Genomic DNA, 17,467 nt, shown 5'->3' with positions numbered 1-17,467 from the left:
GCCTATAAATACAGGCCTAGGGACTCCTTTCAGCGGGGGCGGATTATTATCAAGAGGACGAGGTACTGCCGGATTAAGGAGTCAAAGGAGCACGAATTTACAGCGGAGGCAAGTCAGATCCCGGTGAACTTCAGCATAAAGAGGAAGGCTTTCGAAGGATCTGAACCCATATCTCACCCGTCCGTTCATTCCTCGAGATTAGGCTTAGTCTTAATCTCGAGAAGAGCTACTGATTTCGCTTGGTCGATTTCAGCGCTTCAATTAAATACTCCCTCGGTGAAGGAGAAGTTATGCCTAATTTTCCATCAACCGGATCCAGATCTAAGGCGGTCCACGGATATCAAAATCGTCGGCACAGGCAAAGATTCTACACAAGCAGAAGACCGATAAACGATCTCCCTATATTTGTTTTGACGAGAGTTGTAATTTTTGTTTTGATTGTGTGAAAGTCTTATAAAAAGACTATCTTTTTTTGTTTTCATTATAACGACTGAAGTTGTAATGAATACTGCAATAAATAAATTAACTTTCGACGCAAACAAACTAGCGACCATAGTGGGACCCAACAGCTTTGTTGCCGAAGCTGTCGTGTCGCAACCTCGGGTCTGCATCCCGGTTGAAGAAGTGGTCGAATATGAGTTCGACCAACTGAAGTTTGAGAAGTATATTTCGTCCTTCTCCTCTAGATCCTCCGCCCCTCGTAAGCACAGGAAGGTCAAGGCCCCCGTTACTGCTACCCTCTCACTTTGCAACGCCCCTCTGGCTTCCAACGAGGTAGGATCTACAGATCTGAATTCCTCCTCAATCAATGAGTTGAGTACTGAAGGCATGCCAATCCTATCGAAGAGGGCACATCAAAAGCAACATCAAGGCCACGCACATCAGCTTGCTAAGGCTTTGGAGCCGATAGACGAGTTCCGTTATGAGGCGGATCTGAAATTTAAGGAGCATCAAGCGACCCAACAGCGAGCAAACGCCCCCTCCTCCAAATCATCAACAAGTGAATGGATCCAAGTCAAAAGGATCCGTTCAACACGTGAGGAGCGAATTCAGAAGCGCCGTACACTTACACACACGCAAATTCTTATGCAAAAAGCACAAAAGATGCAGAAGGACGTAGCCAAGAAACAATCAAGGCTGCATCAAACTTGAAGGCCAAAGTCCGAAATAGCGGCCAAAAAGATCAAAAAATGCGGGTCACTCAGATCTGACACTCCTGCTCGCGGGTCACTCAAATCCGACCCGCCAAGCCGCGGGTCACCCAGATCCGACCCTCTAAGCCGCGAGTCACCCAGATCCAACCCTCCTGCTCGCGGGTCACCCAGATCCGACCCTCCTGCTCGTGGGTCACCCAGATCCGACCCTCCAAGCCGTGGGTCACCCAGATCCGACCCTCCTGCTCGTGGGTCACCCATATCCGACCCTCCTGCTCGTGAGTCACCCATATCCGACCCTCCTGCTCACGGGTCACCCAGATCCGACCCTTCTGCTAACGCGTCACCCAGATCCGACCCTCTTGCTCGCGGGTCACCCAGATCCGACCCTCCTTGCCACGCCCCGTTTCCCAAAATACCTAGGAATCGGAATGTGAACAAGCCCGCGACGTATTAGATTGAGAAGAAATATACAATATCATTATTTTTCTCTTTTCTTTTCTTCTCAATCCAATACTCTAAGCGTCTAGAAATAAGTACAATGCGAAGTCACAGGTCCCCGATCACACATAGCAAGAATATAAAGACAACCCAGAATAAAAATAGACATCCGACCCTCCTGCTCGTGGGTCACCCAGATCCGACCCTCCTGCTCGTGGGTCACCCAGATCCGACCCTCCAAGCCGTGGGTCACCCAGATCCGACCCTCCTGCTCGCGGGTCTTCCAAATCTGACCCTCCTGCTCGTGGGTCACCCCGATCCGACCCTCCAAGCTGTGGGTTACCCATATCCGACTCTCCTACCCGTGGGTCACCTGGATCCGACCCTCCTACCCGCGGGTCACTCAAATTTGACCCGCGCTAAGGTCAAGACAGAAGACGTTCTGCACCTATTTCGTCGATTCCTTCGAGTTCCGCGCCTCCGGTGGAGCACCGTGATAGCATAGATTTGTCTCGATTTAAGATGAAGATCACGGATCATCTTGGTCCTTCACACGCGGGTCAAGGCAAAGCACCAGTCAAAGAACGCTTGGGTTGGGTGACTGAATCCTGAGCAATTACTCAAGCTGGGGGTCGCACATGAAAAACTCCCGTAATCGACCGCCTCGGACGGCAAATTAAAGTCCAAGAGCCCGTCAAAAGTTCACGCTTACAAATGTGTGACTCTAAACGCGTGACTCTTGAGAACGCCAACAAGACGGCAAATCCCCTGAAAGAAATATATTCATCTGATGATGACAACGTTATACCAAGGGAGTCGTGCCAACACACGATAAGTTGCTCCGGTCATCTAACCGATGAGTTGTACTATCGGGCTAGGGGTACGAACAAATCTCGGAAGAGAAATACCCAGGAAACAAAATCTCACTACCCATGCGCCGAACTTATTAGGGTAGTATTATCAGCATGTAGCTTCCCCAAGACCGTTCCGCAGAGGGTCTCAGTATTCGAGAGGATCTCTAACAGAGCGACTAAGTCTAAGCCAAAACGTTTCCTCAAGAAACAATCGGCCATTCAAGGTGACGAACTTCCGGAAGTCACAATAAATATGGCTGATAAGGGAAAGTCGATTCGACCTTCTAGCTCTGACCCGCTTATATCGCATCATTTAATCCGGTTGCGATCAGGAACTATTAGACAAAAAGATTATCAGAGAATGCAAAGGGGATTATCCTCGGATGATGAAGCATCAGATGCCCACTCTACAGTCGCTTCTGACAAAACGGTGTCCAGCCCAAGACAATCCCACGAAGCATTCATGATCAACACCGAGCAAATCGCCAAAATTCTCGAGGATGCTCTAACCAAACAAAAAGAGGCATTCAAGATTGAAATGGAAATGGCTATGCTACGGATGAGGGAAGATCATGACCAACAAATTCGGGCTTTGTCCAATCAGTTCGGTGAATCCAGCCGTCGCAACCTTGCTGACCAAGCAGGTAGCGATTCAGATGTGGATGAACGTATCAATGCTGAGAATCCTCCTGTTGACCAGAACACTGGGGGTAGCCCCACTGAAGACAACAACACCGGGGGTGGCCCCGCCAAAGATAACAACGCTGGGGGTAGTTCCACCAAAGATGACAATGTCGGGGGTGGCCGTGTTATTCCTCTTTCAAATCGTCCAAGGCCCGATACGAGCGAGGATGAGAAAATGAAAGATATCAAGAGCAAAATCAATGCTCTAATGTCTGCTTGAGAGGTGAAAAGGATCGGTATTCCGTGTCCTTACCCAAGGGAGTGGGATTCGATCCCGTACCCGGCAAAGTTCAACTTGATCAACTTTACCTAAGGAAGGGCTCGCTCACTCAATATCTGATCTATTTTAAATCCCACTTAGGTATGATCTCTGGCAATGAAGCCTTGATGGTTCGGTCATTCGTTGGCACCCTTCGCGGGACCGTCTTCGATTGGTACCGCCGTCTCAAGCCTGGAAGTATCAATAGCTGGGACGACCTAGAGAACCTGTTCCTCACTCACTTCTTTGATGATGATGCCAAGGTGTCACTTCATCCTACCAAGGCTTGCTTCGCTCTCAAGAATAGCATCCAAACCTTGGTTGAAGCCGACGTCATAACGCTCAATTAAGTCGAATGAAGACTCCGATAAGTATAAGAGTATAAACTGCTTCTTCCTACACTCCGAAGAGTATACGAGTATAAACTGATTCTCAATACTCCAATAGATATATGAGTTTAAATTGTTTCCTTTCTTTCACGAGAAGTTCCTAGAGAGTACTATGCCCGGTATTCTTAAGGATAACCCGGTCATCTAACTGAGTACAATTGTAAGCCTAGTTTCGCAAAGAAAACTAGGGGTGGATAATTCATGTAATAGGAAGTTCCCGGAAGAATGTTAAATGTAATATTCTTAGGGATAACCCGATCATTACAAACAAAGTGATAAACACTAAACTCATATATCTATTGTGATTTCCGAACACCCTTTTGTTGATGACTCACAGCCTCCCACCACAAAATCTCCCACCGATCAGACTAATTGACGGTGGGATCACTAAAACTCCTTTCGGTAAAATCCACTCAAACTTTCGATGTATCTGTGTACTCAACATCCTCATTGTTAGAGTCTGGACATGGTACTCAGAATTTTAATGTCCCAATCCTAGACGAATTGTCAAACCCCTTCGTGTTAAGTTCTTATCACTTGACACCAAGAACCCCCATTGAGTAATCGATTGTCAAACCCCTTCGTGTTAAGTTCTTATCACTTGACACCAAGAACCCCCATTGAGTAATCGGTACAAGTCAACACTCCCACTGTGATTTGTACTTTATCACTTGACACCAAGAACCCCCATTGAGTAATCGGTACAAGTCAACACTCCCACTGTGATTTGTACTTCCACTCCAACCTGGTCAAACCTTCTTATAGTTAGGACCACAACCAAAATCTCCTCTCGATTCCTCCAATGAATGAGAGGTCCACAAATTAAGCGATCAAACCTTCCTACAGTTAGGATCGTCTCAAACCTCCCATTTGGTAAAACCTTCCTACAGTAAGGACCAAAACCACAATTCACTCTCGATAAATGAGAAATCCATCTTTAGTTCAGTAATCAAACCTTCCGACAGTTAGGGTTATCCGAATCTTTTTGATTCTCGGAGTGGAGATCCCACTGTTAGTTTTGCCTTGTCCGGATTCTCGAAGTGGAGATCCCACTTGGAGTTTCCTTCGTAACTGGAAATAGAATATAAAATTCTTCCTTTCTAGTATCGGGTTCGTCTTTGCCCCAAGAGAAGACACCATATTTTCAACGCCAAAATCTGTGCTTCACACGCACGGGGGATTTTATCCCGAAGCTTAAGTAGGGATAAGTCAACGCCTAATATGCGTTACCGGTTTAGTCTTTTACCAATTAAAAAAGACACCAGAATCCAGTCTGGGGAAGTTTATCCTGAATCCTAAGTAGGGATAAGTCAACGCCTAACATGCGTTGTCGGTTAGTTCTTAACCGTAAAAAGAAGAAAAGCTCACATATTCGACATTGTGGCAGGTTGTTATTCATAACACCAAAATCCGCGCCTTACATGCGCGGGGAATTTTATCCCGAAGCAACTTTAATAGTGAGCTTAAACTATTATGGCAGACGAAACAACTTTAATAGTTGGTCCTGCAGCCCAGAATTTGGGACCGTCATGCTCTAATGCCTTAAGAGCTTAAACTATGTAGACTCCAGCAAACGTACGAGTATAAACTGTGTTAACGCCGGTCAATGCGTTATAGTAAAGATCGATGACCGGTCAACGCATCAGCAATCTCGCCAAAATAAGGCAAACGATGATTTCAGGGAGTTCAATCGGATTCAGATATGAATTTCTGATGAAGATGATCAGTTCAAAGTCAACTCAATGACACGAGCTAAGTTCAGAAACTTACACACCAACTTCAATTCAAAATTTTGACAACGGTCAGACGATAAACGCAGCGCCGGAAGAACTTTATCTATTCGACAAAACACTGAATAGATTAAAGGTTAAAGAAGTCAAGAATTGAAGCAGTTCACAGGTCCCTCTACAAAATTGAGGAAAAGGCCTATCTTATCCAAAGCCTTCCAGACTCTTCTATAAAAGAAATGAGTCTGAAATGCTTTGGAGAGGGTATCTGTAGGCATCTAAAAATGCCTATAGGTGTCCGTACACAGCTTGAGACAGAGAGGAGACAACGAACGTCGTTATTCGAGTCTAAGAGGATTATCTGTCGTCGACAAGCGCATGAAGCGAAACGGCGAACCAAGTAGCCCGCGCGCTCAACAATCAACCCGCTCGCGTCAATCAACTTGCGCGCGTTAATAAGCTCGCGCACGTTAATCAACTCATGCCCGTCAGTCAGCTCACGCGCGTCAATCAGCTCCCGCACGTCAATTAGTTCGTGCGCATTAATCAATTCGTGCGCATCAATCAAACACGTGCACGTCAACCAACGCGTGTTCGACGGTCAGTCTCGCAATGAAGCGTACAAGTCAACAAGACGATCAATTACGTAAAACGGCAGAAAATACAAGTCCCGAAAAGTCAGAAAACAAAAGTTTAGCAAAAAGCCAGACTTCCCACGCAAGCGCGGAGCGGGTCAGCAACGTCCCCCGCGCTGTTTTGACCACCTAACGCGTTTTTGGTGGTTTCGACGGGTTTTTACTAGATATTTTTAGTTCCAGAGGTTCCTAACTAACTTAATCTCATCTACAAACGTGGTTAGGCCGTTTTCAACTAAAGATAAGGCCAAATCCATTATTCTCATCTAAAAACCCCCAACAGAAGCTTATAAATACAGGCCTAGGGGCTCCTTTCAGCGGGGGCAGATTATTATCAAGAGGATGAGGTGCTACCGGATTGAGGAGTCAAAGGAGCATGAATTTACAGCGGAGGCAAGTCAGATCCCGGCGAACTTCAGCATAAATAGGAAGGCTTTCGAAGGATCTGAACCCGTATCTCCCCCGTCTGTTCATTCCTCGAGATTAGGCTTGGTCTTAATCTCGAGAAGAGCTACTGATTTCGCTTGGTCGATTTCAACGCTTCAATTAAATACTCCCTCGGTGAAGGCGAAGTTATGCCTAATTTTCCATCAATCGGATCCAGATCTAAGGCGGTCCACGGATATCAAAATCGCCAGCACAGGCAAAGATCCCACACAAGCAGAAGATTGATAAATGATATCCCTGCGTTTGCTTTGACGAGAGTTGTAATTTTTATTTTCATTGTGTGAAAGTCTTATAAAAAGACTATCTTTTTTTGTTTTAATTGTAACGACTGAAGTTATAATGAATACCGCAATGAATAAATCAACTTTCGACGCAAACAGTTTGGGGCCATTCCAAGCACACATCACTTGGTGGAGCCAACTATTTTGTCACTTTCATTGACGATTATTCCAGGAGAAATTGGGTATACCCTATGAAGCATAAACATGAGGTCCTGGATATTTTTGTGGAGTGGAAAAAGAAAGTGGAGCTGCAGAGAGGTAGAAAGGTGAAGACTCTACGTTCAGATAATGGTGGAGAGTATAAGAGTGATCTGTTTCTGTAGTTTTGCCAGGATCACGGCATTAGGCGACACTTCACAGTTCGAGAGACACCGCAACAGAACGGGGTGACTAAGAGATTGAACCGTACCTTGCTAGAGAAGGTGCGATGTATGATGACGCAGAGTGGATTGCCAAGATCCTTTTGGGTTGAGGCGTTGGTTTATGCGAACCATCTCGTGAATAGGTCATCATGCAGTGCGATACAGGGAAAGACTCCGTTGGAGCGATGATCTGGTTCGATAGCTAGTGACTATGAGTCGCTTTAGATATTTAGGTTTCCTGCTTATTACCATGTCAGTCATGGTAAATTGAATCCGAAAGCGAGGAAAGCAATCTTTGTTGGATTTAGAGAAGGTGTTAAAGGCTTCAAATTATGGGATCCACAAGACAAGAAGATAGTTATTAGCAGAAATATCACATTTGATGAGGCGTACATGATGAGGCCTCAAGTCCCTCAGTAGGTGGAGGGAGACCAGACAGTTGTGATATCACAGCAGGTGGAGGATGATGTGACTCCATTCACTCCAGATAGTATTGTATCCATTGAGGCTCCTATAGAGGTGACACTGGTAGGAGATGGGATGACAGCCGGGCATTTAGAGGATACAGTGGATGTTGGGACTCAGAAACAGGGTCATGGTCAGGAGTCCATTGCAGCTAATAGACTAAGAAGAAACATTCGTCGGCCAGCTAGATATGACGATGTCATGGTTTCATATGCTTTATCAGCAGAAGTCGTTGATGATTTGGTTCCTTCTACATTCAAGGAAGTAGAGTCAAACTCTGATTCGATTAAGTGGAGGGAAGCCATGGAGGAGGAGATGCAGTCTCTTCATATGAATGATACTTGGATACTTGCAAAGCTATCGAATGGTAAGAAGGCTATTGGATGCAAGTGGGTGTATGCAAAAAAAGTGGGATCTTCTATTAGGGATATTTGGTACAAAGCCAGATTGGTTGCCAAGGATTATGCATAGCTTGAGGGCGTTAATTACAACGAGATATTCTCACTTGTTGTAAAGCATTCGTCGATTAGGATTCTATTGGCATTGGTGGCACAGCTGGATTTGGATTTGGTTCAGATGGATATGAAAACAGCCTTTCTACATGGAGATTTAGAAGAGAAGATCTACATGACATAACCTATGGGGTTTAAAGCTGCAGGAAAGGAGGAATTAGTGTGCAAGCTGAAAAAGTCTCTTTACGGATTGAAGCAAATACTGTGACAATGGTACAAGAGATTCGACGGCTTTATGATTGGCTGAGGGTACACGAGGAGCCCATATGACCCATGTGTTTACATGCACAAGCTACAAAATGATGAGTATATTTATTTGCTGTTATATGTTAACGATATGCTCATAGCTTCCAGGAATACTTCAGCTATTATAAAGTTAAAAAAGGAGTTGTCATCCGAATTAGAGATGAAGGACCTTGGAGAAGCAAAGAAGATATTGGGTATGGAGATTGAAAGAGATAGGGTGAAGGGGAGATTAAAGTTGACACAGAGGAGTTACTTGCAGAAGATGCTGAAGAAATTCAGTTATGATGATAATGCCAAGGCGGTGAGTACTCCATTAGCTCCTCACTTTAAGCTATCAGCTAAGATGTCACATGTTTCAGTTGAGGACCGTGAATACATGTCCAAAGTTTCATATGCCAATGCTGTGCGTAGCTTAATGTATGTGATGGTTTGTACAAGGCCAGATTTATCACAGGCCGTGAGCATGATATCCAGGTACATGCACGACCCCAGGAAGGGTCATTGGGAGGCCGTGAAGTGGATTCTACGGTATATCAAAGGTACTGTAGATATTGGTTTGGTATTTCAGAAGAATGAGAAGACAGGGCATGATTGTATTGGTTACGTGGATTCTGATTATGCGAGGAATTTGGATAAGCGCTGGTCTACTAGCGGATATGTGTTTACACTAGCAGAAGCACCGGTATGTTAGAGATGCACACTTCAGTCTACAATGGCTCTCTCTACTATGGAGGCAGAGTATATGGCGTTGACTGAAGCTGTGAAGGAGGCTTTGTGGTTGCAGGGATTATTAGAGAACTTGGGGATTGCACAGGAGACCCTTCGGGTATATTATGATAGCATGTCAGCTATCTATTTGGCGAAGAACCAGGTTTATCATGCGCGCACGAAGCACATCGATGTCAGATTCCACTTTGTTCGTGATGTTTTGGATGATGGAGACGTCAGGTTAGAGAAGATTCACATGAAGGACAACCCTGTGGATATGTTGACCAAAGTTGTTTCAGGTGTCAAGTTTGGTCATTGTTTGGAGCTTTTGAACATTCTTCAGTGTTGAGGCCTTTGGAGGCCATTTGGGTGAACTACGCGAGGATTGATTCCTTAGGCAAGAGGATACATAGGTAGTCTTTATGATGCAGCTGGTCTGGATTAGTTGATTTTGATGGGGGTAAGATTGTTTGGACTCTCGTTCAGGTTCCCGACTTGTTGTCGAATGAGTGGGACATTTGGTTGCTTTGGTGTCGGCTCAGTTTTGGAAGAAACTTCATCGAGGTGGAGAATTGTGAACGCGTACGTTTTCACGCATTTTGTGGAGACCACGAGCAAAATATCTCGTGAAGAGATTTGGCCCACGAAGGCCCACTCGAGGAAAGGCACTCGTGCTTATAAATGCACACTGAAAATTTCCTAGGGTTTTAGCGCAAGGAGGTTTTTGATTTTTTTTATTAAATTGCGGCTGCCGGAAGCAAGTAGCAGAGGATCAGTGTGAAGGAGGCTGATTTTTTGCACAAGAAAAAGGCTGCAGCAAATAGCAAAGTGCAAGGTGTTTTGGAGGCTATTCACAGAGAAAAAGTAAAGTTTTTTTGCAGCTGTTCTTTGATTTGTGCATCCCTTTGAGAGAGTATTTGTGTGAGAGATATGAGAGTCTGTGTGAGGGTTTAAATTGTGTGATTGTAAACCCTAGTTGTATTCTCTCCCTCTAATTGTAGATCCCCCCCTCCTTGCCCCATGGACGTAGGCTATTTGTCGAATAACGTAAAATTATTTGTCTTGCCATGATTTGTATAGCTTGTAGGTTCCCTCGACAAGTCAGTCCTAGAACTGATGAGAGAAAGAGCTGATATCTCACTTTGTTGAGTTATTTTGCTTTTGGTTCTTGTTTTCTTTATAAAACAGGAATTCCGTTATGATCTAATCTCTTGTTGTGCACCTTGCGCACCAGAGGTGCTGCCAAAATTTCCGCTACGCACAACAAGCGTGGCAGTTAGAGAGACCGACATCACCTCGGCAGAGGAAGAGGCCGTAGACGGTGTTGGGGGTAGAACCAGTTATGTTGGTGGTGAAGGAGGAGTTGGTGGAGGTGAGGATGTGGAAGAGTTGATTGAGGTTTGATTTGTAGTTGCTATTGGAAGTTTAGTTACTGCGGCCACAGGTATGGTAGAGAGGGCCACCCGAGCTGAAGCCGGAGTGGAGGAGGAGGAGGAGGAAAAGATGCAAGAGATTGGTCATGTTTTTGTTTAGTGTTGTTTTGCTTGAGTGAATAGTCGAGTCCAAAACTTCCTAGCATATAGTAGGGGTTTCTGTTATATATACTCGTAACTACTAACAAGTAATATTGAGCTAAATTGGTTACAACCAATTTATACTCTCACTACCATATATTTGCTCTAATACAACAGTTCTAGAGCAACACTTCTGACCGTTGCACTAGACGTCTATGAGGACGGTTTTGCAACGTTTATTACCGTGACCAAAGGTTGTAAGACAACGATTTACAAAAAACGCTTCCCTAGCCCAATAATTTTGATTTGGGCCGATTTTATAGGCGGGTTTGGGCTTATCACTGAATATCACACCGCTCTAAATATCGTTGTTTCTCTCACTCAAATCATCATCGTTCTAAATCTCCCTTTCTAAAATCTCTCCCTCTTCGTTCTGAGAGATCGCCATGGCCGACTCTAGTCGTCGATCTCATCGTTGAACTCATCGCCAATCTCTTCGCCGTCTGATTTCGTCGTTGAGTTCGTAGCTAATCTCGTCATCGAGCTGCTGGTCTCGTCTCCGATCGCAACTCTGATTTCATCATTGAGTTCATAGCACATCTCATCGTCGAGCTGCTGGTCTCATCTCCAATCTCAACTCCGATTTGTCGTCGAGCTCATAGCAAATCTCGTCGTTGAGCTGCTGGTTTCGTCTCCGATCTTAACTCCGATTTCGTCGTCTAGCTCGAAGCTAATCCGTCTCCAATCTTGTTTGTGTGTTCTTCCTCATCGGTCTCATCGCTATCACTCTCCTTTGGACTCTTAGGTACCTTAGTTCCTTACATTTGTGATTTTTACAGTTTCTTCCCATTTCTATCCTTAGAAATCTTTTCTACATTTCTAATTTAAATAAGATCTGGATGCATGTATTTATCTAAGATTGATTTGTTCGTACTTTGGTTTTTTAAATTCTCAATTAAAATATCTCAGGGGAATGACACAATTTCTAGGGAAAGTTTCATGTAATAATTTTAGCTTGTTCTCATCTTATATTTCTCACAGTAAGTTAAAATTGTGAGTAAGCTTTTCGATTTAGACATTGTGTAATATTATCCCCTCAATCCCTTGTGCTTCACTGTTTTTCCTTTTGAACTTCAATTTGTATTTTTACATCTATTAACAACTTCTTATTCACTTATTACATTTTCTTGCTTCTTACTTTTAATTAGTGCACCTACATGATATTCTTACCTTCACTGAGCACATAAGGAACTAATATGACAATTGAGGTGATGATCAGTTCCCAGTTTTAGGTTAATTTTTGTACATTGTTTCCTGTTGCATTAATATCAGGTGACATGCATACATGTTTTCTGATAGAATTGTTGTTTCATGTTCTGCGCTAATTGTTGTAGCAATGCCTATAAAGTTTGTTCCATCATCAGTAATAATACAACTTAGTGGTGTACATAATAATGATTCTTCTAATGGACTCTTTGCTATCCATGTTGGTTTATCTTAAGTTATAGAGGGAATGTGTAGAGTTTATAGTGTTCAGATTGTTGTTTATATTGCTATTAATAGTAACAAGAGGACTGATTTTCTATTTTATAAATCACAATATTTATATGAAGTTATTAATAGTGTTAATCGATTTTTTCTTTCCCAGAACATATAATAAATGGCGGAAAATAGAGATTGGATGTATAATGCTCCTAGAGTGAGTGTGGAGTTCATTAATAATGTCAATGAATTTCTTGAGAGAGCATTTGCTAATGGAGCAGTAGGGGATGAAATATGTTTCCCTTGTCACATTTGCTGTAATCGTTTTTGGTATAGTCGTGATGTTGTTTATGAACACCTTATTGTCAAAGGATTTGTAGAGAATTATTATGATTGGTTCTTTCACGGAGAGGGTGTGTCATCAAGGATGGATGTTGATGACAATAATGAAGAAGTTGATGATGTTGCTGATGATGCTCAAGACAACCTGGATGGGTTATTGCATGATGTATTTAGAGATGTAGCAGAAGAGTCTCCTGTGAACCAAGAAGATGACCTAAGTGACCATGAAGAAAGGTTAACTAAGGAGGCAAAGAAATTTTATAAGTTAGTTGATGAAGGTAAGCAACAGTTGTTTCCGGGGTGTAAAACTTTTTCCAAACTCTCTTTTATCACCTGGTTGTATCTTCACAAGTGCATCCATGGCCTAAGCAACGAGGCATTTGATGATTATCTAGCCATATGGAGAGAGGCAATTCCTAAAATAGATCTACCAAAGTCTTATTATGAGGCCAAAAGAATTGTGAAGGATTTGGGCCTTGATTACAAGCAGATACATGCTTGCCCTAATGATTGCATGCTTTACCATAGAGAAGATGGAGAAAAAGTTGCTTGCAGTAAATGTGGTGAAAGTAGATGGATGGCAAATAAGCAGGGTGTTCCAGCCAAGGTTTTAAGGTATTTTTCCTTAAAACCTAGAGTTCAAAGACTATTCATGTGTTCTCAGACAGCTGAATCCATGAGCTGGCATGCAAAAGAGCGCCTCCAGGATGGGAAACTAAGGCACCCAGCAGATTATAAAGCATGGAAGGATTTTGATTCCAATCATGTTGATTTTGCACTAGACCCTCGTAATGTGAGGCTGGGCTTGGCTAGTGACGGGTTTAATCCATTTTGGACTATGAGCATTTCGCATAGCACATGGCCGGTGATCTTGATAAATTATAATTTACCACCCTGGATGTCTCTAAAGCCAGAATATTTCATGTTGTCTTTGCTTATTCCAGGGCCTCAGTCCCCTGGGAATAATATTGATGTTTACTTGCAACCGTTGATTGATGACTTGAAAGAGTTATGGGAAGTCGGGTTGCTTACTTATGATGCTTCAAGAAAACAACCATTTTATGTTCGTACAGCTTTACCTTGAAAGAGATATGGTAATTTTGATGTTTTCTATGATTTATAGTGTAATTATGTATTACTAATAGCTAAATGGTTTACACATGCTATGAATGACTAAATGATTGATATGTTGTTTCGTTGTAGGAAAAGGAATTGAACCGGCCTCCAACAGATGCAGAAGTATTTCTAGAGACTAGTAAAAAGAAGAAAAAAGCACAACCAGAAAAAACACTAGAAATAATTGATACATTGGAACAACTAACTCAGAAGCTAACTCAGGAACAAACTGAAGGAGAAAATGTAGATGCATGACATCTTGTCAATAAAAAAGAACATCCTGGACGTGTGCGTCTCCCGGGACGAGCGATCACTCAAAGCATGCTACAAAGCAATAAGGAGAAAACCATTGATCCATGTGATCAAGTCCCTGAGTCAATTGTTCAAGCAATAACAAAGAAGGTGGTGGCCACTCAACAAGAGGAGATGAAGAAACAACAAGAAGCTCAAGCTACAAGTATGATTCAAATATTTGCAGATATGTTGAGTGAAGTAACTGGACGTCCGGCTAGTCCAAGCTTTGTTGTTAGGTTTAAAGCGCGTACTAAACTTCTTGAAGAGGCTGCTAGTGTTTTAGATCATGAAGAGGCAAGTACCTTTTACACTTCGACATTTCTTAGCCTTCTTAGCTCTTGAACTGATTTCTATTGTGTTTTCTTGACTCGTTTCAGTTACTTCTTCTTTTTCCTCGTTGCTTTCTTCTCGCTCTCCTTTGTGTTCTTCTGTCTCTGTTGTGGTTTCATTCTCATTTTGCTACAGTAATAATATATCAACAAAATGCTGTTATTCTACTGAATGTTTGAATTTCTACGTACAGAATTAAACAATAATTTAGCATTTTTTAATTAGAATTAAGCTTAAATAAGTGCTCTTTAGATGGAAATGAAAATAACATTTATTCAGCTTGTATCCAATCTAATTAATTAGTGTTGGGGATTCGAAACAATTAATCGAACCAATGCCCTTCCGGACCTTGTGTTGAAAGTAGGAAAGTAGCAATAATACCACAAATAAAGATCTAACCTTGCAGAAAATAGTAAAGGAGACGAACACACAGATTTAACGAGGTTCGGCAATGTGCCTACGTCCTCAGGAGCCACACCACACAATCTCTTTATTAATTGAAGAAGAATTACAAGCTCTCAAACTAGGGTTTAATCTCTCTGAGATTCTCTCTCTTTCTGCAGTCAAAAAACTCTTTTTTACTTGTTCTCTAAACCCTAGAATCGGGTTACATTATAAGAATCCCAGATCAAATCAGATCCTGAAACCGTAAGGAAACTGCTAAATTTACTCGCGATCGACCGCCACGGTCGACCGTTGCGGTCGATCGTCGCGTCTCGCGCGCGAGCCGCCCACAGTCGACCGTCTGCAAAACCTAGACCAATTTGACTACAGGGTTTTGGCGGTCCCCCGCCACGGTCGACCGCGATCTGATCCAGGCTCTCCCAGCTTGCGTGCACGTTCGCGGTCGATCGCCGCGGTCGACCGTCGCGGTCGACCGTGGATCTATCTGCTTGTTTTCTCATCGTTTTGATTCCAGCTCTTGTCTCGACTTTGGGTCTACACCTTAGACTAACAATCATCCACTTGGAGACCAAAGTGCTTGCAGTGAGTTCACCCGAACTCTCCCCTTCTTCGCATATATCTTCTCCCCCCGGAAAGATTCTTTCTTCAATATCCCGATGATCTCGCTGATCCTCGTAGTGTGGCTCCGCCTTCGTCTTCTACTCGTGAAGGCCAACTGAAGTTGCACACAACTCTAGTTTCTCAATGGTGACTGCCTTCGTCAACATGTCCGTCGGATTTTGACTCCCCAAAATCTTTATTAAATGCAACTTTTCGTCTTCAACTAGAGAGCGTATAAAATAGTATTTGATGTCGATGTGCTTCGTTCTGGCATGATATACTGGATTCTTGGCAAGATGTAGAGCGCTCTGGCTATCACAATAAAGGACTCATCTCCCTTGCTTCAGATCCAACTCTTCCAAGCAACCGTTCAACCAGATCATCTCCTTGCTTTCTTCAGTCACCGCGACATACTCAGCCTCGGTTGTAGACAAAGTCACAATCTTCTGTAGACGTGAGACCCAGTTCACTGCTATCAACACTAAGGTATAAACATACCCCGTGGTGCTTCGCCTCGTATCATGATCACCGATGAAGTCCACATCCACGTATCCCTGCAGTACCAACTCCTTCCTCCTGAAACATAATGCCTTGTTCATTGTCCCTCTCAAGTACCGCATTATCCACTTCACTGCCTCCCAATGCTGCTTCCCTGGATTGCTTGCAAATCTACTCACAACTCCCACTGCATGGGTGATGTATGGCCTCGTGCAAACCATCGCGTACATGAGACTCCCAATGGCCGAAGAATTGGCACCCTGCTCATATGCTCTCTATCTGCATCTGTCTTAGGCGATTGCTCCTCAGATAGCTTGAACTGACCTCCAAGGGGTGTGCTAACAACTTTAGCATTCTGCATGTTGAACCTCTGAAGTACCTTCTCAATGTATTCAGCTTGGCTCAATCTCAATGTCCCTTCAGCTTCATCCCTACTGATTCGCATCCCTAGAATCTACTTCGCTGCGCCCAGATCCTTCATTGCAAATTCCTTTGCTAGCTGCTTCTTCAAACTGTTTATCTCCTCCAAACACGGTCCTACTACCAACATGTCAGCAACATACAATAACAAAATAATGAAGCTGGACTCGAACCTTTTGAAATAACAGCAATGATCCGAATTGCATATTCTGTAGCCATTGTTCTGCATGAAGTTATCAAACTTCTTATACCACTGTCTCAGAGCCTGTTTCAAACCATATAAGCTCTTCTTGAGCTTGCACACAATCTCTTCCTTTCCTTCTTCAATGAAGTCAACAGGCTGCTTCATGTAGATTTTTTCATCCAAGTCACCATGAAGAAAGGCAGTCTTCACATCTAACTGCTCAAGAAAGAGATCTTCTGCAGCCACCAAACTCAACACCACTCTGATGGTTGTGAGTTTCATAACAGGGGAAAATATCTCCGTGTAGTCCACTCCTTCCCGCTATTGAAACATCTTTACTACTAATCTGGCCTTGAATCTCTTGCTTCCTTCACTCTCTTGCTTGACCCAGTAGACCCATTTGTTATGTAAGGCCTTCTTCTGTGCAGGTAGCTGGGCTAACTCCCAGGTCTCATTAGTGAGTAGACCCACTGCTGAGATTCACTCACTTGCATTGCCTCTTCATAGCTTTCCGGCTCACCGCTATCTGTTAATAATAAGTAGTCAAGAGATGAAAGATATTTGGGATTTGGTTTGGGTACCCTGGATGACCTCCTAAGCTCCACGCCCTGGGTAGTTTCTTCTGCACCTGGAGTCTCCTCTGTTCTGTGGTCAGAACAAACATCATCTCCCCTGTCTGGAAGTTCTTCTATATCCATGTACTCAGATCCATCTGTATCTTAAATGCTGCTCCCACTGCTTTGGCTATCCTTGGCATCTTTCTTGTTATTGTGCATCACATCCTCATTGAATATCACGTCCCTACTTCTGATGATCTTCCTGTTCTTCTCATCCCAAAGGTGATACCCGAACTCATCAATGCCGTATCCAATGAATGTGCACTGCTGTGACTTAGCTTCTAGCTTGTCCCTAACATGGTCACTGATATGAACATAAGCCACGCAACTAAACACCCGCAAGTGTGAGAGATTTATCTTCTTGCCACTTCAAACCTCCTCTGGAATCCAAAAATCTAATAAAACTGATGGCCCATGATTAATAAGGTAGGCTGCTGTATGCACTGCATCTGCCCAAAATGTCTTAGGTAGACCTGCATGTAAACGCATGCTCCTGGCACG

At 43.4% G+C, this 17,467-nt stretch overlaps 1 protein-coding gene across 1 annotated transcript; it reads left to right on the top strand.

The window, feature by feature from the left end:
- LOC109826642 lies at positions 12,339-13,873 on the top strand. Its single transcript, XM_020393663.1, has 2 exons — positions 12,339-13,565; positions 13,706-13,873. Exons 1-2 carry the CDS (start codon positions 12,339-12,341, stop codon positions 13,871-13,873), a joined length of 1,395 nt encoding a protein of 464 aa, XP_020249252.1.

The sequence above is a fragment of the Asparagus officinalis genome, chromosome 10, assembly GCF_001876935.1.
Source record: "Asparagus officinalis chromosome 10, Aspof.V1, whole genome shotgun sequence".
NCBI lineage: Eukaryota > Viridiplantae > Streptophyta > Magnoliopsida > Asparagales > Asparagaceae > Asparagus > Asparagus officinalis.
This window is presented reverse-complemented; position numbering and strand designations above follow the sequence as displayed.

Coding starts and splice junctions, on each gene's coding strand:
- LOC109826642 (XM_020393663.1), top strand. CDS start 12,339: ATGGCGGAAAATAGAGATTGGATGTATAATGCTCCTAGAGTGAGTGTG. Junction 13,566..13,705: donor CAAGAAAACAACCATTTTAT/GTTCGTACAGCT, acceptor GTTTCGTTGTAG/GAAAAGGAATTGAACCGGCC.